Source organism: Dermacentor andersoni, chromosome 8, assembly GCF_023375885.2.
Source record: "Dermacentor andersoni chromosome 8, qqDerAnde1_hic_scaffold, whole genome shotgun sequence".
Lineage (NCBI taxonomy): Eukaryota > Metazoa > Arthropoda > Arachnida > Ixodida > Ixodidae > Dermacentor > Dermacentor andersoni.
Genome location: NC_092821.1, coordinates 80,277,241 through 80,303,252, shown reverse-complemented (window position 1 = coordinate 80,303,252; position 26,012 = coordinate 80,277,241). Strand labels below are relative to the sequence as shown.

At 45.1% G+C, this 26,012-nt stretch overlaps 1 protein-coding gene across 1 annotated transcript; it reads right to left on the bottom strand.

The window, feature by feature from the left end:
• Positions 1–1,202: 1,202 nt before the first annotated feature.
• Positions 1,203–24,736, bottom strand: LOC126538745 (cytochrome P450 9b2-like). The gene is made up of 6 exons (XM_055074959.1): positions 24,705–24,736; positions 24,001–24,097; positions 22,832–22,957; positions 17,754–17,997; positions 9,017–9,147; positions 1,203–1,895 (listed from the first exon to the last, which is right to left on the bottom strand). Exons 1-6 carry the CDS (start codon positions 24,734–24,736, stop codon positions 1,806–1,808), a joined length of 720 nt encoding a protein of 239 aa, XP_054930934.1. The 3' UTR covers positions 1,203–1,805.
• Positions 24,737–26,012: the final 1,276 nt, after the last annotated feature.

Below are 26,012 nucleotides of genomic sequence, written 5' to 3'. Positions count from 1 at the left end.
ACTGGCACAAAAAGCGTTTCGTGAATTGTGCAGTAATTGAAGTGCACCGGCCAGAGAAAGCTCAAATAGACCTTTTCATGAGGCGAGGAGAAAAGACCCGTGGTAAGCCTTTCCTCCCCACTGTGTTTTTTCGTCCAGACTTGAATTTTACAGGGATGTCATATTCTTGAAGTCTGACGTTCCAGCGTGCCAGGCGTTCTAATTACGGTCGCTAGACAGCATAAAGTGCGATGGTCGCTTTCGACTTTGACCGGTCTGCCATATAGGTAAGGGCGCAATTTTGCTGTAGCCGTTGGCAAGACATTCCTTTTCGGTTGTAGAATAATTGCCTTCTGCTTTAGACAGCGGCCGCCTAGCGTAAGCTATCACTCGTTCATCGTTCCACTGTACTAGGACGGCGCCCAGGCCTTGGCTACTCACGTCAGTGCGGATTTCCGTATCGGCATCTTCGTAGAAGTGTGCAAGTACCGGTGGCGACTGCAAGCGTCGTTTGAGTTTCTGAAATGCGTCGGCCTGCCGCGTTGTTTCCAACTTTAACTCGACATCACATTTAGTTAGATGTTTCAGCAGCACAGCGATGCGTGAACAGTCCTTTAGAAAGCATTTGTAGTAGAAATCTACGCCAAGGAATATATGCACCGCCTTCTTGTCGATGGGCTGCTGGAACTTTGTGATCGCAGCGGTCTTTTCTTTTGCGAGTCGGGGCGCACTCCAGACTTGCTGATGACGAGCCCCAGGAACAGCAGCTGTTCATGCGCAAAGTCACACTTTTACGGTTTCAAAGTGAGTCCGTAATACTTGATTGTCTTTAGTACTGTTTCAAGGCCTATGAAATGTTCGTTGAAACTTGCAGAAAAAACGACGACGTCATCCATGTACACGAGGCTGGTCTGCCACTTTTTCCCTGCTGACACGGTGTCCATCACGCGCTGGAACGTTGCTGGTGCCGAGCACAGTCCGAATGGAGAGCCCTTGAAGTCGTCGAGGCAGTCTGGCATGATGAAGGCTGTCTTTTCGCGATCCCGTTCGGCGACTTCTATTATCCAGTAGCCAGTCTTCAGATCAGTCGATGACAAGTATTTAGCGGTGCAGAGCCAATCCAATGCCCGCGTGTCTTCCAGAAAGTTCTACACCATTCGCTTTCGGAAACACGCAATCACATTACGCAAGGGTATATAGGTGACAAAAGATAACGTATAGAACCATGGATACTTTCTAGAATCTTTCGGTACACGCAGGCGCGTCCAGCGCTGAGCAATAACACTTGTTAGACGATGAAACAGGTCCTTCAATGCACAAGTACATGTGTCAATGTGATGGCGCCCATGAATAACACGGTCTGTATCGCCCCTGTACATTCTCCAACGTGCATTCAATGCTCACGCTTTTCCTTTTTTCTATTCCCCCTTGTCCTTATCTCCAGTGTAGGCTAGCAAACAGGACGCTCGTCTGGTTGACTTCTATGCATTTTATCTCCTTGCTTTCTCTTTCGCATGCTCTCTTGCCTTCTCCAAACAAAAGAAGATATCACACAGTGATTACGCTGACAGAAGCGCTTGGTTTTACATTTTTGCTTGAGTTCTCTTTAAGGAACTTTCGTTCGAGCGAAATGTTACCTGAGCACCCGTGAAGGGCCGTTAAGGTGAAATGTAATGTAATTGCATTATTCTGCTGAATCGCGCAATGCCAGGAAATTGTGAACGCTCACTGTTCTAATCACTTTCATGGCAAAAATAAATAAATAAATAAATAAATAAAGAGATAAATAAATAAATAAATTAACAGATACGTAATATTGTTGGCAGTCAACAACACTTGCCTCCGATTTTTCCGTTGTTCTTCCTTTCTTCTTTTTCCGAGTTTAACATCAATTGAAGTACGTCCTCCTTGGTGGGCTGTTAACACAGGAGATCGCGAACACATTTGAGGCGAAGAAAAATCTCTCTTGTAAACAAGCGTACTTTATAAGAGAGAAGAGATACGCCACGGTACTGGTATGAAACACCTATGGTGCTCACTTTTAGCACAAAGTCATAGTATAGTGATACTAGTTACACAACACTGGCAACATTGTGCGTTTTGCACTTCGAAGTCCTCATGAAAAATTGCACGCCTAAAAAAGTGAAAACAATCAACTTCAGTAATATGCAACCCGGGTGTCGGCATACCATGCACAAGTATTACATGCTTTAAGTAAGAACTGTTGTGCCATGCATTTTCTGCAGGAGAAAAGCAAGGAAAGAAAGAAGTGCACCAATTTATTTCGCTTTCATCACGCGTTTTTGCACCTCGTTCACAATGGAGGAGACAATTTTCATCAAACTAAGTCGCGCACCTAAGGATTTCAATTTCGGAAGGCAAGAAAATCTTAGCAAATAAGTTTATGGCTTAAAGACGGGAATGCTTGACGGCTTCCTTGTCGAAAAAGGCGTCCGTTAGGAAATCTCGGAGAGTGTTGCGGAAAAACGCATTATTTGAGTGTCGGCTATTATTTTACATTTTCAATACGAATCCAATATTGATTGCTATTTTATTTGTATTTGGTTACAGAATTCCACATCATAATATGTCGACAGTTCATTTCTGCTCAAGCATAACAGGTCACACCCAAACGTAACAGATAGCAAATAGAGAAAAACCTATGCAGTGGCGATCTGCTGTTGTCTAGAAGTGCTATAGCAACTGCGGCCTGCTCCGTTCTTCACTGATTCGAGATCGGCGGTCAGGGCTTTCGCTTCAGGGCTTTCGCTTCAGGATCCTGAAGCGAGGGCTTTCGCTTCGAGATCCATCGCTGAGGAGGCTCACAAGATTAACAAGAACAAGACAATCTCTCCGCACACCATCACGTGGTTTCCGGCTCACCTCGACCCCCAGCTTGACTCGTTTCCCAATCTGAATGACATCGCCCACTCCCAAGCGCGCGCACTAACCCACCGCGCGGGAGCAGGATCGAGTTCAGACTCCGGGGTTCTCGAGTTTCGGGACATTCTCACTACTTTCAGCGAAATTACTACGCACTATCACCTCGGTAGGAGGACTTATCCTCCCCCTCACATCAAACTGGCTAGACCTCTGGCGTCCACTTTACGCATGCTTCAGACGATGTGCTATCCAAACCTGGCCCTTTTCCACACGATCACTCCAGAGGCTTTCAGCTCTACTTGCCCCGACTGTGGGGCTGTTAGCAATCTCGCACACATGCTCTGGCGATGCCCCTCGTTACAGGGACCCAATCGCATCACAGAACAAGAATGGAGCTCTGCCATCCGGAGCTCAGAATATGCACGTCAAACTTGGGCTGTCCAGAGAGCCCACGATGCGGCGGTTAGGCTCGGCCTACCAGTCCCCACGTGGGAGCGGCCCGCAGCTCTGCCCTAGGGCAAAGCTTCTCAGGACCTTGTCATTAAAGTTCTTTGTCTGTCTGTCTGTCTATGCAGTGGCGAGTGTTGCGAATCATTCTTCCGCTGGAGAGCAGTGGTTTTTTACTGATGAACTGGTGCTTGACCGATTGGTTAGATGATATTAATTTTTCATTCATTCGATAGGCAATTATCCCCATTGGCGAGCTAATATTTCGGCAGTATTCATGTTTGCGCCGGTCACGTGCCGTTATCATGAAGCTACCTGATTTTCAGGATAAGGTGCTGGTGCTGAAGAATTGATATAAAATAAAGAAGACACTAGCTTTCGTGTTTCAGAAGACTTCTCACCTCAGGTTCACAATATTCGCAAGAAGCTTTGGGAAGCTTCCTGCTCTAATAGGGATAGTGGCTCATCTGCTCAACTTCATTCTGATGATGAATTTATTGACAGGGTATGATACAATGGGGATAGCACATCCGATACTCTTGTTTTCTGCTGGCTCAACTAAACCCACTGAAACACTTCCTAGAGAAAATTATTCTTGACTTCACGATAATCTCAAACAACTTTTCATTGTAAACGTTAATTTAATAGGCCTTGTCAGGAATTCCGGTAAATATATATTTCCTTGGTCTCGTCTGACTCGCCACATATTAGCCGTATTGCTGAGACCTGATTACATGATGATGTGCATGATTCGGGAGTGACGCTCCCTGGCTTCAAAGGGGTTCGGAGAGAAGAAAATTCGGGAGAGCAGGCGGTGCTGCTCTATTTTCTCAATCTCTCTTCTACTGTTCTGTACTCCCTGCCCCTCTCTATACTGAGTCTTTGTGCTGTAAAGTCCAACTTGAAAGTATGTCTTTGATTATACGGGTGGTTTACCACCCTCCTGGTTCTAGTATTTAGTATTTAGACAATCTAAGTAAATTTTTGCATACATAAAATGCTTCCTCATCCAACGTTATCTGCATGGGCGATTTTAATGCTCGTGGTGCTGATTAGTCTTCAGTGAAAGTGAGCGCACACAAAGTAGCTATAGGGCGGGAGTTGGTCCACATTCCATTGTCCTGTGGCCTGCACCAGGTCGTTCCCGATTTCACTCGGCAAAGTTCAGTCTTTCATATTGATTTTCTTACTTCATCTCTTTTTAATGCCTGTTATGAATGCGATGTTGTTGATAGCATATCTGACCCCAATGCTGTGTTAATTTCAGTTCTACGCATCGTCCCTAAATCCGGCTATATCTACTGCAAATTTTCTAACTATTAACGTGCTGATGATTAGGCAATAACAGACGCCTTATGCGATTCTTTTGATGAGTTTGAACTAATAAGTATCCCTAGTGAAACTAATACCTTGATAAGTTTCTTCGAAAAATCTTGTCAATAAGTGTGTAAACCTTTTCGTTCATTTAAAAACAAAGAAAATAAACACTGAAATTCCTTGGATGACTAGAGACCTTTGGCATTTATCACGTCGTGTGGCCAGATTACGTCGATCAAAACGCTCTGGCGGCTCAACAAAACTCATGCAGTTCCATAGACCTAAAAAGGAACTTTGTTCTAAGATGGTTTCGGCAAAATAATTTTATTACAAGGTAACCTTCCCGAAATTATTAAAGACTGATCTCCCTGAATTTTGAAAAGCTGTCCTACCACCTGGGTCAGTCTCGGATACGTTGATAATTAAAAATATTGCAGTTTCTATTACGCACACAATATCTTCTTTGGACACTTACTCCCACTCTGTCTTTACGACAGATAACTCGGTAATCACTGTTTTTGATTCTGAACCATACCCTTCAACCGACGATGTATCACTGTCTCCTGAGAGTGCGCTTAACCTAATCCTAAACTTAGACACCAAGAAGTCGTGTGGTACTCACGGTATCCCGACTGTTTTTCTGGTTCCATACTCTCGTTGGTGCAGCAGATATCTAACAATTATCTTGAGAAAATCTCTCTCAACCGCCACCCTTCCTCCTTCGTGGAAACTCGCTTCAATTCTCCCCTTAGTTAAGTCAGGTAACGTTCAATTGTTGTCTAAGTATAGGCCCATCTTCTTATTAGCACATTCATGTAAATTACTTGAACACATCATCATTAAGCATATTATAGAATTTCTTGAAGCTAACAAAATTTTCAGTATTTTCCAGCATATATTTAGAGTAGCCTCAGCACTATAACCCAACTGACAGAATTCGTTCATGAGTTCGGCAGCTCTTAGACATGGGTGACCAGATTGCTGATATTTGTATAGACTTTGCAAGAACCTTCGACACTGTCTCACGCCCGAAACTTATGCACAAGCCGTTCGCTATACTAAAAAAAAAAAACATCCATGGTTGGTTGCATATCAAATTTTCTTTCCCAGCGCTCACAATATGTACGTTTCAACTCTACTAACTCATCTTTGATGCCTGTTTCAAGGCTCAGTACTCCGTCTTCTTTCACTCCTTATTTACAGTAATGATCTCTCCCTACACACCTCAGTTCAAATACGCCTTTCTTTAAAACGATTGCGTTTTATACCATACAAATAAGTCTCCAGCTGACCATGTTGCCCTTAACAATTATTCCGCTGTTTTCTGTAACTGGTCCAAAGCGTGGCAAATGAATATCAACTTTTCCAAAGCTGTTTCCATGTCCTTTACATGACGCTCTTGCCCTTCCTTTTTTGCCTATGCCTTCAATTATATTTCTTCAAACAAAGCGTTCGAATTCAAATATTTAGGTCTCCTACTCACACACGATTTCTCATGGCCGAAACACATTGATGTCGCCTGTAACAAGACCCTTAAAAGACTAGGCTAATTACATCGTACGCTGCGTCTTGTTCCTTAAGACACTAAACTCCTACCTATCAATCCCTCATTCACACTGCCTTGCAATATGGCCACGTTGTATGAAATCCTCACAGACACTGTGACGTGAAAAAAATAGAATCAGTGCAAAAAAGGCAGTGTGTTTTTTTAGAAATTATGACAAGGACTTTTCGCCATCTAACTTCTTTCCCCTACTTGGTCTCACCCCTCTTGCAGAGCGTTGCGAATTTGAATGCCTCAAATTCCTTCACATGTTAATCAATTCTGCTCGTCTATTCTCTCTTGATACCTATTCGACCTTTTCCAAACCCTCATCTACGTGGAGTCGCCACGGTTTCAATATTTGAACCTTTTTTACTCGCACTGATCCCTTTAAATAGAACTTTTTTCCATCAACAATAGAAGTCTCCAATTAATTACCAGTCAACATTTGTTCACTTCCACTGAAACAATTGACGCAAGCTTGTTTATAGAGGTTTGTATGTTTCTTGTTCATCTCACCCATGCACTAGCCTCGGTGAGGCTGCAGTATTTATTTATTTATTTATTTACTATTTATCAGAAACAATAGAGATCAGTTTTAAACCCATGATCATTAACTGTCACTACAAAAACATTGCACGAATGGTGGTCTCCCCGATCAATAGAACCTGATTTGAAGCAAGCTTAAGCTTTCTGGGGTTATATTGCTGCTGAATAAATGATTGTCGCTAAATAAATGCTTACGGAAAAAAAGATCACATATTGTGGCAAAAAAAAAGAGAAAGAAAAGGCGCTGACGGAATTATGTACTATTATCGCCCGTTTAGATGAAGACAATAATGGTTGTAGCAATAAATATAAAGCTGCCACTTAACTAGACTGTCAAAAACACTGAATGAGAGACTACAACTGAAAATCACAGGTTGTCATGTACGTTGCCTTCCACCATGCGACCGAAAAAAAGGAGTAATTAGACTCTTTTTCTGTAGTCAGTCCTCCATGATTGGTAAGAAAATTTGTGGGCCACCACCACTTCGCCTGCTTCTCACGCGACGTCACTAAAACCGCGAAGTCGCACCAATTGATATCATATGTGCACACTTATTAGGCATGATTAAACCGGACGATCGAAAAATTTTTATTTCTGATTGGATGATCTTGTTTTTTACATGATACTGTGCCTTTGATCAAACGCTTTCGGGCTGCGCCCACTTACCCTGTGTGTCCGCGATGCCACAAAACCGCGCGAATTCATCGCGTCAAAGTGATGTGCATTAATATGCCAAACGAACTGATCTTTTTTTTGAACAGCCGAAGACTCCCCGTTTCGGAAGGAACAGAGGATGGGTGATCGCTGATTTCTCCGGCAACAGCTTCTCGGAGCAGCCTGCCAGCACGAATTTATTTGCGTATAATAAACATTTTCCCGTAGCACCATAACGTTATCGAACCCTTTGGGCACGTCCACGACATCAGTTTACCAACTCTATGCTGAGAGTCCGTTCTGGCGGCATTTTTAACGTTCCAATGGACGCCACCGCGATTTTCGACCAGTGAGGGCATATAAAGGGAAGCGGATCAATCGCACACGGCGGCACTACCTTCTTCATCCGGTTATCTACTTTCACTTTGCTGGCTCACACATATCGAACCCCTCTACACTTGAGCGCGCACCTTGCCTATTTTCAGCGAATTCGATAAGAAAATATGCTCGATGTAGGCAGTGCTATTGGCTTTGGAAGACAAAAAAGTGACCTCCGTTTGATTAGAGCTTTCAAACAACGCTGCGGGTTACCACCAGATACTTTCTTCAGTGGTTACATCAATTTGACGTTAGGAAAATGGAATAAAAACATATTAAAATAGTTTTTGCTATAGGGCCCTTTCTTTCGGTATTGCTTAGAAAATTTTCGTCGTTTAACTTCTGATAATTTGTGATACTATGCTTAGTAGGTGGACAGCGGTAATTAGAGTTTGATAATCGGTTGCTGTGAAATATCTACTTAGTTTTAATATTAGAAAATACCGAATAGCTAATTTTGGAATGCATATTCGAATAATTATAGTGTAATGTTCGTTTCGTATTCGAAACTTAGAGTGTTCACGTACCCCTACATTTTGCCAAATGAACTCTACGCAATAGTGACAAATTCACTTTGGTCACAAATATCGAGCATTCTGCGTTCAATCAATTCGATTCGATTGGATGATTGTCTTCCTTCTATATTCATATTCGCCTCAGTTACGAAATACGATATTCAATTACACCTGTCAATTGTACTTGCAAACAGCATTTCAACATGATCAAAGGCGATGTCATTCCTGTCCTTGTAGCCGTGATTACAATTACCACTTATAAATTAATGTTAAATCAGAGAAACTGATGTAATTTTTTTCACCGTGGCCATGGCAATGTGACTATACACAGGGCATCTTGTTTTTTGCCGATGTTTTGCTCTCTGCAATTTGACTCTTGAGGCACATTGAAGCTATAATTTATTACAGTATCTATGGATCAGCGGCTACGATCAATTTAAGCATATAAGTATTCAGTGCCATATGAAAGTACATACATTGTGTAATAAGATGTATTGTTTATTGAGCTAGATTACTTGGTATAAACGTTCATAGCCTATGGAACCGTATGTCAATGTAGTGGAGAACAAGATTCATAGTGACTCTTCAGCTTTACGCTCACCAATTTGAACTAGTTTGCTCCTAAAATAATAGCTGCGTACTTTGACGACAGCCCTATAACTATGGCACAAAGAATTGGTTCACATTGACGGACGAATCCATGATAATAAGGTTTAGATGTAGTATACTTAAAAAGCTTTGATAACTTACATCAGGGTTTTCTCTGCGGTGATTGATGATAGGAACCATCCTGTCTGTCATCTCGTCCGAGGGTAGTTGAGCGAAAATAGACTTAACGGCGACAATAATTTTGTGTAATAATGGACTGTCTGGGAGGATATCTGGAAGTCAAAAAAATATCACACATGATGTTCTGGCGTAGTTTCGCACTTCCTAGAAAAAAGTTCCCTGTGTTTCTCCTATGTGACTATGTAACTTTTTAATTCTTACTATGCAACTTTTGGTGGCCATGTTGTAATTTCAGAATCAAAGCCAACCAATACCAAAAACAGCGTGAAGGTTTGCCACCAGCTGTAGAGCTTAAGGCGGATTCTGATGACTGAAAAATATGGCCAAAGTGGAAAATGTTTCTGTGGCTGCAGAAGTACCTTAATTCTGGAAACTACGTTTCTTGAACCATTATAGAAAAATTAGGTCCCAAAGGCACGGTAGTTAACTGCAGTTATTTTCCACTTCTAATGAAGCCGCTGCGTCTCGCGTTTTCAGTGGCGCGTCGAAGACCACGACCCGTGCTGTCATTACAAGATAGATCATGCTGTTCGCTGCTGCTAGACTGATTTTGAACTATTATCACCTTTGTACTTACCTCAAATTATGTTTGGTGCAGGCTGTAGGCATCGCTCAAGTCATCGTGGAGCTCCACGCTCCTGCGTCGCCCACCTACACCATGACTGACGCCACAAATGCGCCGCGTACACCAATGTCTGTCCCTCTCACTTCCGCCTGCGTTCTTTGTCACCGCGACCCGGTCATCTTCAGCTGGACCAGAGAACATGACGCCGAAAACTGGCTGTCTGCTTATGAATGTGCAAGCGCTCACATTAAGTCGGACGACCGAAAAAGCAGCCAGCCCATACCGGCAGCTTTGGCAGTTTCCCTATTGCCAGAAACCTGTGCCAACTCTGACTCCGGCCATACAGCAAGCCATCCGTAGCCAGATATTTGAAGCACTTCCCCCCGTTCACCAGCTAGCTTTTGTGATGGCACCACTTTCCTATGCTGACTACCTGCCTCTATACGCACCTATAATGGCACCGATATGCCAAGTTCACAGTTCCGACGCTCAAGCACGCTTCCGCGATGGCACGGCCACCCCACCGTCATATTCCACCCCACTACCAACGCTGTCGGTTTCTTTTTTCTCTCTTCAAGGCAGTGACTACCAATTCTTCGTTGAGCCGACACATGGTGCATGTCAGATGTGTTTCGGCCGTGGAATTGCCCATCGCCTTCCGCACTTCTGTCATCGCAGAATGTCTTCTAACTGTGGCGCCTCCAGTCAATTTGGCTATGCGCCGTAACATGTCGCTTAGACTCGGCGCGGAGATGACACTCAATCAATCAACCATCTTTATTGATTTCACTGAAAACAGTACATTACAAAGCTTATCACAAACTGACCATCACAAAACTTTGATCCTGACCACCACTCAGAGAGCTGCCATTCTCCTTGCCCTCGTCGACAGTCGCTCTTCTCTGTGCGTCGTCGACCACTTAATGAAGAGGGAAACTGATTAGCATAGTCGCACGGGTAAGAACTAAGCGCGTCAAACTTCTATAGACCAATTTTTTTCCTCAGAATATCATTGACGTGCATGTTGAGGGAGCAGCCGCACAAATGCTTGTCGATAATGCGGCCCCCGTTTCGATCGTCCATGAAAATCTTTGTCGTGAGCTAAAAACGTCACTGCCCCTCTCTCTGGCGTGACACTTTGCACTGCTACCGCGCAGTGTATTTATCCTACTGCTGTGTACACTGACCGTGTCGTCATCCAAGCCGTTTTGTACATCATCGATGTTTTCGTGTTGCCAACTTGTCTTCGTGATCTCATCTTCGGATGGGACCTCCTCTGGTGTCATAGTGCAATCATCGATTATTCTTACTAGCAAGTGGCCCTTTCGCTATTATGCGACTCACCATCGGCCGGCGCGGACAACTGTGGTTACACAATCTTCAGTGACGCTGATGTTGACGTACCTCCGAAGATGCCAATGCCTGCAGCCTTGTCCTTTGTTGCTGCACCACAGTCAACTCTTGTGTTTGCGACATTTTACGTGCTTCCTCATGGCAAGGACTTATTTCTTCAGTTCGCCGTCTTCACCGTTACGTTTGTATCTGCCTTGATGCTCACATATAATCCTCACCTGCACCCAGTGACCATACTGCGTGGTGAGACCTTAGGATTTGTTCAAGGTGTCACGTGTGATAATTAGCTTGACGTTTACAATGGCGCCACCCGTTTACGTCTTGCCGCCAAAACTTGTTTGATAAACACCACCTTCAGCTGTTTTCGACCCCGCCACCATCTCATCGCACCCAACTTCGTGCCCTCTTTAACATGTTCATTTATTCGTTCGACTAAACTAATCATTCTTGCGTCGCTTGTGAAGTACCTGCCATACCGTAGACACCGGATAATACCCCGTCTCACGGCCCCTGCATATCACGTTTGCGCAGAACATCGACGAGTTATCGCGTAACAAGTAAACGACAAGCTACACGGCGTCGTTATTCCACTTTCCCAATGGCCTTAGTTGTCATGTGTCGTTCTAGGGTAAAAAAAGATGGAGGCGTTCAATTTTGTGTCAATTATTGCCGCCTTAACAAGATTACAAGAAAGGATGTTTACCCACTGCCTCCAATTATGAATGCTGTTCATGCCTGCAGTGATGTTTGCGGATGCGAGGAGAACATCGACCACTTATTGTGCCACTGTCCTCAATTTCAAGCAAAAAGACAGTCTTTGTCTAACGCATTCAGGACAATAGATGATTGTCCTCTGAGTGAACGGACAGTACTAGAGCACCGCCCCCACCAATCATCGGCTCAGAAGGCAGTGAGGTCACTTTTGTGCGCTCTGAGAGCGTCTGGTTTGCATGAGCAGCTGTGACTCAACGACTGTCTGTACACGTCTCTATACCCCCTCTCTCTTCTATCTCTTCTAACATTTCTGCGTTACTTATATTCCTCTCTCGCATTCTTCATTGCCTCCGTCATGGAGAAGGAATGTTTAGCCAGCATTTGGGCATTGTGAAAGTTTTTGCCTTACCTCTACGGTCGTCTTTTCAGCATCACCACTGACCATCACGCTTTATGTTGGCTGTCCTCCTTCAAAAATACGTCAGTGCCGCCTCAGGAGTTGGGCGTTTCGCCTGCAGGAATATGAACTTTGTGTCGTATACTGCTCCGGCCGAAAGCCTCTGACGACGATGCGCTCTCGCGCTCCCCGATGGTACCCTGATGTGGCTTCTCTCTCACTTCATTCTATGACCACAGCTCCGTCAACACTCAGCGCCATCGCTATGCCCTCCGAGAAACGCGAGGACCGATTGTTTGCCCTGCTGCTTGTTACCTTGCCTCCTTATCTGTATTTCAATGCGGACGCTACCTGGTCAAGCAGCCCATTATACCGTGCAAGACCTTCTCTACTACCCGAACAAATTTTCCCGATGGCTGGATATGGTTTTTGGCTATTTCTCACCATATACGCTATGATATCTGCGCGTACGTCCATGCCGTGCTGCAAGCGCCCACGCAGCAGTCATAAAAACGTACAGAAGGCTTCGTCAATTGCATTACTCGCGTGGAATGTACGGTTCGTCAATCAATGCACTCAATCTCGCACGGCCTGTCACCAAAGCGAAACCCCTCCACCACGCCTTACTGGGGCACTACGCCTGCGCAACTGTTTGACCACGTGAGCATCGACCTCTGTGGCCCACTTCCGAGAGCGGATATGAATGAAAAGCGCTTGATTATTGTTGGCGTCGATGACCTGACAGGCTACGCCAAGGCCGTGGTCCTTTCTGCGCGCAACATACCTGTGCCCGTTCTTCGGAACTTGGTACATGGCCACTGTGCTCCTCGAGCCATTCAGCGATATTTGTCGTATCTACTTGTCAGAAGTAATAGAATCCCTCCTTCGCGAGTTCCAACATCATTCACCGAAAATTGATCACGTACCTCCCATAAACAAATGGTCTCACGGAGCGGTTCAACCACAGGCTCGGCGACATGCTCAGTATGTACGTAACGCCCCACCACACCAATTGGGGCACCGTACACCAGTTCGTTACGTTTGCAGCCGTGGCCTAGTTGTAGAGCGCCCGCGTTTAGACTGCGGGAGGTTTTGGGGTCGATTCCCACCGCCAATGGGCATACACTGGTTCAAATGGGCAGAAGTGTACCCCAGCCAGGCGTTCGGCTTCCTTCAGCGGGTATAGGCTTGGGAAAAGAGCCTGCGCCCTAATTTTGCCGAGACCCTCGTTGACATTATAAAGTGGCATCGCAGTGCCCCACGACGCAAGCGACCGTAGTCCGTGGTTGAATGGTTAGCACATGCGGCTACTGCCTTGAGGGAGCAGGGTTCGAAACCAAGCATCGAATCCACTTGGGCCACTGAGTATGTGGCAGTGAGTACATACGTGACGCTCTTCAACGAAGCTGTTTCACGCCGACATGGGTCACTGTAGGTGCGGGACTGGGTAGGTAAGTAGGTAGGTAAGGTAAGGACTGGGTAGGTAGGGTAGGACCAAATTCTCCGTGGGAGCGAGTGGGTTGTGACATAGTACAACTCAAGGGCAGAAACTTTCTGGAAACTGTGGACTCTAATACCTTCTGTGAGCTTGACCAGCTGAACTGTTTAACAGCTGCTTGTGTTATCGGCAAGTTGAAGGCACGTTTTGCAAGGCACGGTGTGCGAGCTGTTCTTGTCACGGATGATGGCCCTCAGTTCTGCTGTGAAGCTTAATAGAAACGGTGCGAAACGGTGCCACAGAGTGGAACTTAGAGCACTCGACATCAAGCCCACGTTACCTAAAATCAAACGGCATGGCTGAATCAGGAGTGAAGACTACCAAGATGCTTCTCAAGAAGACTGAGGACAGTGGTGGTGACGTGCAACTTGCATTTCTCAACCACCGCAACACACGCCTGCTACGTATGGTTACCAGTCCGGCACAACGCCTCGTTTGTAGAAGAACGCGGACAAACCGTCCCCCGACATCCGCACTGTTGGAGCCAAAGGTAATAAATGCAAAGCCTCTCTAGGATCGCAAGACGCGCGCTATAATGATCCATCATGGCAAACATCCAAAAGATCTTCAACCATTGAGAAAATGACAAATTGTCACAGTATCTGCCTAGGCTAACGAAACATGATCAAAGGGCACCCTGATGAATCAGTGTGCTATTCGATCATACAAGGTTTAAGTGGACGACAGCACTCTAAGATGCAACAGAGTGCACATTCGGAAAGCGCCTCAATCGTGTCTTCGTGGTAATTTAAAATTATGGGGTTTTACGTGCCAAAACCACTTTCTGAATATGAGGCACGCCGTAGTGGAGGACTCCGGAAATTTCGACCACCTGGGGTTCTTTAACGTGCACCTAAATCTAAGTACACAGGTGTTTTGGCATTTCGGCCCCATCGAAATGCGGCCGCCGTGGCCGGGATTCGATCCCGTGACCTTGTGCTCAGCAACCTAACACCATAGCCACTGAGCAACCACGGCGGGTTCCTTCGTGGTAATACACCCGCTAGACCACACAACCGCAATCAACTGCCCTTAATGTATAAAGTAACAATCTGTCGTTCTTCACGAGAAAGGGTTTCGCTATTTGCATGAGTTCTGACGGCATACACCTTTTTTTCATTGCATCATCGAAGTACATAATTTGTCTGGTGTATGGACTAATTTTTCGATATTGATTCCTGTGTATGCGCCCGAACTTAATGAATAAAAGGTCAGCTGTGAGTAAGCACCGTTCTGCCCGGTTTTTCATACTTTGACTGTGTTATTTTGGCACTATTACAAAACGTGCGATAAATCCTAAGCTAGTTCTTGCTATTTTTCACCTTTTGAGAAAGGGCAAAGATCGAAACAGACAGAATACAACACGCTCTGACCAATATCAGCATGAAGAAAATTACCGGTACTTCTTATTCCACGAAGAGGCGAGTGTCTAGTGAAAGACGTAGAAATGTGGAAAGGTCCATGTTCCTTGGTAGCCGATCTCCTTCGGAACTCACAGTGAAATTCATTGAATGACTTTGTACAAAAAAAGCAAGTTAGTACGACTACGTCCGCAGCTAGGTGACGAAAGTGTAGGATGAATGTTCGGAACTGACAAGTTGGTGCCCGAGGTCAGAAAACAATTAGAGCAGCATTCCGGGCAAATAGGTGATCCATTACTTAAATAATATTGCGCGACAAAAAAAAACGACACGGACGTGAGAGAAGACGACACACCAAACGCTTGGTGTGTCGTCTTCTCTCACGTCCATATCGGTTTTTTTTGGTCGCGCAATATCATTTAAGAAACAGAAAACAATGTTTACCCAGTTCAGGAACGTTTTATGGACATGCTCATTTAGTGCGCATACTTGAACCTCTTGTGCAGTTCGACACTGCTGAACCATGTTCCACTATTGGGAGGATTACGGATGTGAACAATTTGAGGAAGGGAAATGGGCTACGGAATTGTCTTGTAAGTCTGCAGAGAGAACTGAGTGTCGCAGGTCTCGTGGTGCTACGCGCGTAGAGTATGCATACAAGCTTAAGGTACTACAAAAAGGACACTGAGATTGCCTAATTCTATATATCCTAGTCAACACTGCGCTATCCACAGAATAAGACGAAACAATATTATTGGTCTCACATGAATTTTACAATATTATAGTGTTAGGGCGTGTCCGTCTAGGTCGCCCCATTGGAGAATGAGGTTGGACCGGACTGCAAAATGCCGTACTCGTCAATAATGCGTATTTTCATAAATAATTTTATCTCGTCAGTGTAAACAAGAAATGACGATTTCTAGATTACTGAGGCTACGTCATTGATGAAAATTAGAGAGAGAGAAGAGGACCTAAGACCAAGCCTTGGGACGCACCAGTAGGTACAGTCGTGTGCCGTTAATACGGACGCTTCCATACTCAGCTAAATGTTTCATAATATGAGTCGTCCATACAAGAGAATCAAGGTAAAAATACTGAACAGAACACCTCTCAGGACGACTATCGACAGTATTGCGCTTAGCACTGAAGCAATATTGCGACACAACGTATTGCCACTGTGGAGACGCCTTATGTGTGAGACGTGTACTGCAGCCGGAGTCCTCTCTCTGGATTCCATATGAACCATTTGCGCCATAAGATAGCGCTGCTGAGAAGTCCACAGATGGCATCCTAGATGCGTGGCGCATCACTGAGGCGAAATGCTGCCGGTCCCTTCTCTGGTCGCACGCCAGAGGGCACATGCTCAGTGACTCAAGTTGGCGGGAGGTTCATTGAAGAGCAGCCAGTGCATCCATGGCACAGCTCCTCAAAGCGTTGGCACGAGAGCAGTTCACTGAAAGGCAACGCGTACCAAGTGCACTTCTGGTTCAGTTTCCTAAAGTGTAGGGCTGCTGTCCTTGAGTGTAAAGTGGGTTCTATTGTACGCGTACAGCCGATAAAATTTAAGGCTTTGTGATGGCACATTCGACTTAGCGAAAGGTGCCACCGTAAGATCGCCTTTCAAAATGCAGGCGCGCTCGTCTCCCGTTTTGCTGTTGCTACTGCACGCTACTTGCCGATGCACACGTGGTGCCGTCAATTAAAAGAATATACTTTTCATTTAAGTGCGGCATATTCTAGGTGGTAATAAGGTAGTTACAGAAATTGGCGTCCAATACGCCCATTGAAGACCGGGGCACACCCACTGGCAAACATCCAGTGACCCAAATTGGTACAAAAAGGTTCAGTGAAGAGCAGCACAGACAGAGTTGCACATACACAATGCTCTAAGGCAGCGTAAAAGAGAATAATTGAACAGCGACCCATACCGATGCGACATACCCGGTCCTGCAACCCCAGTGACCAATCTTGGCCTCAAAGAGGTTCGCTAAGGAGCGCAACACAGTGCCGCAAGCCCACAGACCAACTTGGTCCGACGATTGGTTTTGGACCCTGTTCGTGCCGCACAGTAGCCCGACGCACTGCCCTTTCAACCATGCGCTATCAGTCATCTACCTATCCATCCATCTCCCTATCAATTGATCTATCTATCCTCTTACGGCGATTTAGTGACCCAAGTTGTCTGCTAGCTTAGCCAGCTGACCCTCATCATTCTGTCGTTCTCAGGCTTTTTCGCCTACCAAGTGGACAAATTTTCTACTAGCCTGAGCCACTGGGTAAAGTACTCGGTGGCTATGATGCCGTTGTCTTCGTTGCATCGTCGTCATTCCAGCTTCGTCCTCCAATTCTCGTCAGGGTGTCAGGGTCATGTCGCCGTCGTTATAATGTCGTCCTGCATTCGTTGTCATACCGTCGTTATGATGTGCTCGTAGCAATTCCATTATGGTCATTCCACCTTCGTCACTTCACTTTCGTCAAACCGCCGTCGTCACGCCCTTCACGCCCACCCAGTGAACTATGTTGCGAAATTGCTTGGACAAATGAGTGTGTACCCTTTTTGATGTGCACTATCAATAATCCAACCTTCTTTAACTTAAACCGCAGCCGTCCTCTACAGGGTCCCTCATAAACCAATGTGTCTTTAGGCGCCATAGATCCCCACAATTTCATTTTGTCTGGTTGTCATCTCGTCACTATTTTCGTCTTATTTGTGCTGTTAGGCCAAACACATATGTTAGAAAGCTTTCCATCTTATGAGTCTCCGGAAGACATAACGTGGCTTATATGGGCTCTTCTAATAAACCACTCACTGAGAAAAAAAAGCAAGGTGCCTCCGAACTGGCCCACACTTTGGCGCGCCGCCTTGCACAGAGCCAGCGTAGACGCGTCGTCCCGCTGGATGTCCGTGCGAGCGCCGGCGAAGAACTGCAGACCGAAGTCAGTGGCCATGATGCAGAATGGCTCGAACACCTCGATGCAGCCGTCTGAGCCAGCGAGCCTGCAGTCCATCGCCCGGAAACATTCCTCCACGCATTCTTTCACCAGCGGAACGGCCTAGAACACAGTAGAAACGTGACACAGAGAGGTCGCTTAATAATGATGGCAGCCTGCAATAAAAGGCCGCCTATAGGTACAAAACAAACACACAAGCAAGAACACAAACAAGGAAGAGCAAAAAAAAAGAAGGAATGAAGATACATCGACGAAAACATGCCATATCAAGCATGGCCACGTACTCTTTGCAATCTGAGAGAACCCGATTTTTCTAAAGCAAGTCAATGTCCGACCACAGTGCACACTACCGGCAGAACTGGGTAGTCAATACCAGTAAAGCCAGGGCACTATGAAAAACAGAATAAAGAAGAGAGCATAACCAAAAAGAACTTGGTACGCAGCGCAGCCATCGGTCAATATATTCCTATTTTCAAAACGATAGGGCCCGTATACGCAAACAAGCTCATTTGCTATAGCGGTTAGAATAACGTGGGGACAATTTGTCATGTAGAATGCCATGTTATCAAAGTTACCCTGAAATGAAAGGGAACGCTTTTGAATCCTTTAGCAAGAATTGGGCATTGTGCTAGACATATATTCTCTTCTCTTTTGGTTAGAAATGTTTCGCTGCTGAACTCCTTAAAATTGCGCAATATGACGGCATGTCTTGTGTTTCATTATGGCCTGTACAGCGCACCGCCATTTATCAGATAATGGCACCAAAAATTTGCGTTTTTCCTAGGCTTTTTGGCAAAAGCTAAAACACACGAGACCTGTCTGTACCTTACTGAATGTGGAAATCGTAGAATGGGAGTTCAACTTATGTGTTGACATTGAACTCCATCCGGAACACGTGCTACAGGCACTCTGCTGAGTATCTCTATCCTTCAGAACATGCGTAAAGATTGAGTCGTACGACGCGAAGTGATAGTAAGCGCTAAAAGGTAGCCTGCACTTATTGATGCTTATCGACTGCTAGGTGCATGTATCGGTTCTTGATCTCAGCTAAAGCTCAGAACCGATACATGCTTGCTATGCTTTGCAGAAATGTTTCATATGTGTGCAGGCCCGAAGAGTATGCATGCTGTCGGTTATAAATATTGGCCGTTTAGTGGCAACATCGGACGGCGGTGAGCCAATGGTCGTGTACGTGCTTGTAGGATGTTTTCAACCGCACAAAAGGCGTGGACATCCTCGACTTATGCCGGACAACAATAATTTTTTTACGGCATAGCCGGAAGATTTCCCGTTCCCAAAGTGATATAGGATGTCTACCTACTGATTGCTCTGGCTCTGCCTATTGGGAGCTGCTACAGATAATGGATTTATTTGCGTATGTTAATAATTTTTCGTCGAAATATAGCGTTGTCGCGCACTTTCGGCACGTATACGACATGGCTCTGTTAACTATTGTTTGTTTTAGTGGCATGTTTCACCTTCCGTCGCCAACGCGATTTTCAACCAGCCCCCGCAACCAAAGCAAGGGAGAGCACACCATTTGCAGACGCCAGCACCACCCTGGTCTGGTTATCTGCTGTCACTGCGCCATAGCTCGGCTCTACATAAACCCATTCCACTCCAGCGGGCTAGCGTGTTAGATAAGAAAAACTTGTGATGGTCAGCAATTCTTTTCGCTTTGAAAGCAAACAAAAGTTACCTCCCATAAATAAGAAAAGTGTTTGATGGGGTGGCTCAACCAATTCTGCGGGCCATCCCACGATCCTTGCGTCGGCAGACACGTAAATATGACGTAAGGAGATTGGAATAAAGACAGATTCAAATATGTTTACGTCATATGGTCCCATATCTGTGAACCACCTAGCTCATTAGCTGACGTTTGCATCTATGCCCCGTTGAGCGGCTGTTAAACTAATATTTTGTTTCTGGAGTGGACCGAGAAATTATGCTAGTTCCTGGCAGCAGTATATAAAAGTAGAGCTTACTATTGGGTATTTTAACAGTATAATTTACAACTTGGGGAATGCCGTTGTTTGAACAATGTGCAGCTTTCGCCCAAAGCCTATAAAACATACTAGAATACAAATTGGAACATCTTCCACGAACCGGTTTCCCCACGAACGTTGGCCGCTGAGCACCAAGTAGATCAACACTATATTTTGCTAAATGAGTCTATAATTATTGAATGTTTCTGTACATTTTCTTTAGAAGTTGGCAACTGTGTGTGTCGCCCGCTATTGCTTTTCGCGTTGTACTGCCACATACTGAAGCGATAATGAATAAAGCGGCACTGAACAAAGTCCAATGGCACGCATACACAATACAAGACACAGTGAAAGATAAAGTCAGTTCACACATATACGTACACTAAATTGCGGTCACAGAAAATCACATAAATAATGTTAATGACGCACAATTCGTAAGCAACCTCAAATTGTGGAAATTAGTCGGCAGCCCCACCGCTACGCCCTCTTTTACTCTCCGACCCTGTAATTCTTTGTGACGTTAGGCCCAATTAACTCATCCACAAATAACTGAACGAATAAATAAATAAATAAATAAATAAATAAATAAATAAATAAATTCTTTGTGTGACTGGGTATTGAACCATGTGTGGTTTCCACGGCATAAATAAAATATCTCAGTGCCCTCCCTCTCAGTGAAGAAAGATGACCATCGAAGCTGTGTATGTGGGTCGCTTAATGAATCCACTTCCGCGGCGGGTCTGCCCGGCATTGTACAATCTTCGGAATCGGCCCAAGTATGGGAGTGCTTAACGCGTGCTTCACCTCCGCCGCGGGTCGACCCAGCATTGTATTATCTTTGGTATCGGCCCACTTATGGGGAGTGCTTAACACCTGCTTCACCTCAACTGCGGGTCGGGGCGCTATTTCACTATCTCCGGGATCAGCCAACGTATGGGGAGTTTTTTGCTTACCACAACGACACGAAAATTTACTTGGACCGTATAGGTATGCAGCTTCGTGGTAATATTGTTAAAGAACATCACGTTATACGAAGAAATTATTTTATTTGTGGTGAAATATATGCCGGATGAATATTATACACGCATATCGAAGACCTCGGTATATTCATTAACGGCTGCAGTGTCTAAGGTAACTAAGTCCCATGGAGGAATTGAACCTTAGTACTTCACTGTCCTGTACAGCACATGCGAGGGCACCGCTCCGCATTGGCCAGTGCGGCGAATCTCACTGGTGGCATGTTCTAAGACAGTGGGACGCACTTCAGTGCGAATTCAGCGCGGAGGCTCTAATTAGATATACGGAAATGACAACACGTCGGCGTGCTCATCAAAAAGCATTAGGAGTGTCTTATTCTGTTCAGGGTAGATTTAGAGACATTTCGCCTCGTCCAAGACAACAGCCTCTTGATTTATAGTGAGAATCACATTGACCTAAAAGACAACTTCCACGCAGAGGGTGCCGAGTTCTTCGACGTTCTCGTCTTCTTCGCAGAGATCTAACTGTTCTAGACAACAAAATACCGTTCAAGTGAGAGACGAGGCAGTTTGTCCTAGTGCAATGTTGGTCCGCAGCCGACACGCGCCACCAAGTTCGTAACGTTGTCAGTTGGTAAATGTGGTTGCGCGTATAGAATGGGCATGGACCTCATTGAGACGCGGTGTAGTACAGCTGAGGCAAACCAAAGGTGCTCGCAGACTCTACAAGAGCTACCAAAGGAGTCCTTGACGAAATTTTTTTCGAAGTAAGATTACTGGTGGCGTACGGGCGAGCAACGGCGCGAGCTGCCTTCTCCGCCACCCGTCACTCAGTAGCGGAGGCCCAGCTCTGCTTCAAGATGACCTTCCTGGATCGCTTCGTTTGGGTGGCCCATCGTTCGCTGATGGCTAGCCTAGTCTGCTCTAAGTGAGGGGCTCTAGCTTCGGCTGTCTTGGCGACATGCCGAAGACGTTCTGCTTCAGACCGTTTGCGATCGCAGTTCGTAAGCTCAGCACAAACGAGCACCTTCAGTATAGACATCGAAGTGACATGGACATGGAAGAGAACGAAATCGATTCTGTATTTTACACGCCTGCTAAGGCGAGCGAGGGCGCGCATATATTGCAAGAAGATGTATGTAGGGTAAATTTTTCGGAGGCAGTTGACATGAGTCTCACGCATGAGCCGGCATTTGCAGCATTGGCGCCGTAGAGTTTCTCACAATAGCTACCAGACGGAACTGTGGCACTGAGAGCGTTGATCCACCGTAGAAATGAAGGTTAGTACGTGAATTTGTCTGATCTGCGTTTTGTGGAATAAGATGTTCTTGTTGGCTTGCTAAATTTCAAGCTTCTTTATACTCTTATAAATGCGAAATATTCTGTGAACACGCGTAATTATTACTAATTGCAGCGGTTTAGCCTATTGAGGTGGCTAAATCGAAACCGCGCCAGCAATTTCAAAGCACTGGCTTGCACGCGAGAAATTCGTAAGGGCGTTCTATGCAGATTTTCGATGCATGCTGCCGTGCTGTAATGGATTCAATATCGGGCATCTGTGTTGGAGATCTCGGGCTCGAATCCTGCCGTCAGAGAAATTTTATATTCTTTATTTACCCTTATATAACAAGGTGCTTCGTCGTGAATGATGAGTTTATGAAGTCATAGAACTGCTTGAAGGAAGAAGAACGAAGTTTAGATACATCCATGAGCTGACCACCGTTCCAATGCTGACTGACCCACAGCGCTTGCAACTCCCATTCGTTGTAGCGCCACAGCTCTCTCTCGTAATTATTGTACGAAGCTCTACGCTTAAAATGCTAAAGTAATAGACTATTTCACTGCGACTTTGCTAGATGGCGCCACCATACCACTAAACGTAGTTAAACGCGTTCGGCGGTAGAGGTCAGATACGTAAGAAAAGGGGACTCGGACTGCACAAGACATTTCACTTGAAAATTCGATTTCACCCACCTTTTTGATATTGCCCGTCTTGAAGGCGGGAAGAATGATTTTCTTCAAGTGGCGCCAATCGTCGCCACGTACCCTGCTAATTCGCACCTCGTTCACGGCGAGGTTTTTTGACACGGAGGCCATGACCTGCAAAAAAAGGATTGCGAGAAGGAATCAGTTTCAAGGTTAATTGCTTAGAAATATCGATAGAACATGCCAAAAACATGCAACAAGTGTAGACAAAATGAGAGAGTGAGGAAAATTTTTGAGGGAATGCAGAGAGGTTGGCTTGGGATGATATCCATAAGCCTGCAAATTGGCTGATAGCGTAGGAGGAAAGGAGAACAAGAAAGGGGTTTGAGGAGTGATAGTGAGCATAGGTATGTATAGTAGCGTGCCATTACAGAACCATATACGCTTGTATTTAAAGGGTGCGTTCTCTGTTTCAAATCCAGGCATGTCTAAACAGACACTGCAACAGCGCCTCGATGGCTGGCTTCGTTGACATAATGTCCGGCGATGGGCCGAGTAATACGCTCTCACTCAAAGACCGCTTATTAAATCGTGCAACAGAAGGTGCCAAGGTTTGTGGTTCAGACTTATTTGGGATAGGCAAACAAGTACGTGCTGAACAGTCTCAAGTGGATCACAGGTATCACAACCTGGCAAATATTGTCTTGTAAACGGAACACCTAGTCTAAGGCTGTGTTGACGGCTTGCGTGGCTACACTCGATGCCCCACGGCATTTGAGTTGTTTAGGGGGATTGAGCCTATAAAGACATTAGCAACAATTTTCTTGTGCCCAATGTCTTGCTGACGTTTTCCGCATAGCTTTGACGGCTGAAGAATGCTAATCTGGCCTTGAGAATGGTACAGTGACGTGTACGCCGTCATATAAGGTCATATTTACTTTGGGCCGGAAGTCCATACTAGCAGCCCAAAGATTTTGGGGACAAAGCGTCACAAGGTGCCGCACTCAACGTTCCTACTACGGTTTATGGCTCTGAGAAACCGCTATCTGTAAACCACGATAAATTTAGGGAGGAGGTGGAGCTCTCTAATGTTCAGCGCTGCACTACTGTGTATAGCTAATTCAGATGAACAAGGTCATATTCAGAGAAGCTTTTCTTTAGGAAGAATTTATATCGCAAAAGTCATTTTCCGAACTTTTGTGTAAACCATATCTCACCTGTCGTCCTGTGAAATACTGGAAGTCTTGGATGAATATACGCTTTATCAGTTCATGATCTCGCAGGATGATTCCGGGCATGACACCGTTATAGTAGCTGTACAAAGACCAAAAAATAAGAAAAAGGGTGCAGCACTGGTGTTACCACTGATGTCCACAATAGATGCGTTGTTGAGTAATTTTTTATTCAGGCAGAGATATAAAGGCGGCCAATATGAGTACAAGTAAAACATTAAGGCGGAAGCTTCGAGTAGCAACTCGCAGCTTATGCTTCGGCGCATTCGTAGAAGAGCGTTGCCTTAGCGTATGATAGAAAAACATTCGGGGGAGCCAATTCTCTTTGTTGGCAAGATAAATAGATTTCACTAAAGTTTTCTTGAATGGCTCCTAGAGGCGCCTCAATGACTCAGTGCCTATGTAATTGTGTGGCTGAACAGAAAGTCGTGGATTCAATTTCCCACCACACGCGAGCTATTTGTGCGAGTAGACATAAAAAGTTGCCGCGGTTGAAGGGGGTTAAACCAAGTTTATCGAGCGATAGCACGGTTTTGCTTGCTTAGGGAAAGGACACAGACACTGCTCGGCGTCGTCAGCGACTACAGCATCTACAAGTGTACCACAATTTCTGAATGTGTGTATCAGCGCAAGGTTTCCCTCATGGATCCCTCGATTCCATCTCCACTTCATTCTGGAGAGTGGCATACCCATTATCCAAGTCTACATAAGTCCGCACCATGGTGGGAGTTTGACCATTCCCATTCGTTGATTGAATAATCGTTTTTTTTTCATAATTATTTGCTACTTGCACTTAAGCATGGTGGCAAACAAAACAGATTTTGAAGCATTAATGACATAAACTTTATGCAACATACTATATATTGATACAAGTAACAACACGCTTAGTGGCCTCTCATCTCTCCAGGGCATTGTTGTCAGCAGTTTCTCTTATCACTAGCATTTCGATTAAACAATACTCCAAAATAACCTTACACCGTGTCCGCCACAGTGGGAGAGCGCAATTATTTGAGGAAAAAGCAGGCAATATAATTGTGCTGAAGGACAATGCTGTTGTCCCAGTAAGTGGTTCGGAGCCGAAGAAATCGCCAAAGTCTCTCTCCTTTATCTCCCGCACCATTTTCCAGCTTACGGCTCCGACCAGCTGTTATCACCTCTTCCGGTTACTCGACAGTGTATGAAAAAGCATGACGCGCTTTCCAAATCATGGTTGACTCAGGAAGCGTGCAGCAGTTTCGCACCTGGCCACTTGCCGCCAGCATGCTTTTATCGTAGACCAATTGTGCCCTCGCTAAATCGAATCATTCTTCAGAATTGAACTCATTAACTAAAGGCTAAGGATTTAGCCACTATGTCCATCATTATTTCCAGGACGTTTCATGCAAACTATAATAGTAAGGGTGCTAACCGTATGCTTGCTTTCCTTTGCAGCGACTTCTCCTCTGCTATGGTAACCGTAAAACTTCGACTTTACAAAACCCTAGTGAGGCCTAAACTCGAGCACTTGGGCTCACTTGGGACCCAAAGAAGCCAACATTAACCGACATTGTTGAGGCTATTCAGAAACGAGTCGGTCTCTTCATTTTCGCTATTTGCTATCATTATTAAAATGGATCAGGAATGAAAGAAGATTTTGGCTTATTAGAATTAGCTTCCTGTATAAATCTCTATAAAACTCCTCAGCCACTTGAACTATATTATCCATATGAGTAATGGCATTGCCGGCTTTGTCTCTAAACGCATACATCTGATTCTTGCCCATTCCTAGTTTCTTCTTCACTGCTTTTAGGCATCCTCCGTTCTTGTGAGCATGCTCAATTCTATCCATATTATACTTCCTTGTGTCAGCTATCTTACGCTTATTGATTAACTTGGAAAGTTCCGCCAGTTCTATTCTAGCTATAGGGTTAGACGCTTTCATACATTGGCGTTCCTTAATCAGATTTTTCGTCTCCTGCGATAGCTTACCGGTATCCTGTCTAACGAAGTTACCACCG

Bases quoted from the DNA above. Each gene is read 5' to 3' on its own strand.
- LOC126538745 (XM_055074959.1), bottom strand. From the start codon at position 24,736: ATGGTGCGGACTTATGTAGACTTGGATAATGG. The intron at 24,098-24,704 runs GTATGCCACTCT...GTCTTTGTACAG, and splicing joins TATGTAGACTTGGATAATGG to CTACTATAACGGTGTCATGC. The intron at 22,958-24,000 runs GTGAGATATGGT...CTTTTTTTGCAG, and splicing joins AGTATTTCACAGGACGACAG to GTCATGGCCTCCGTGTCAAA.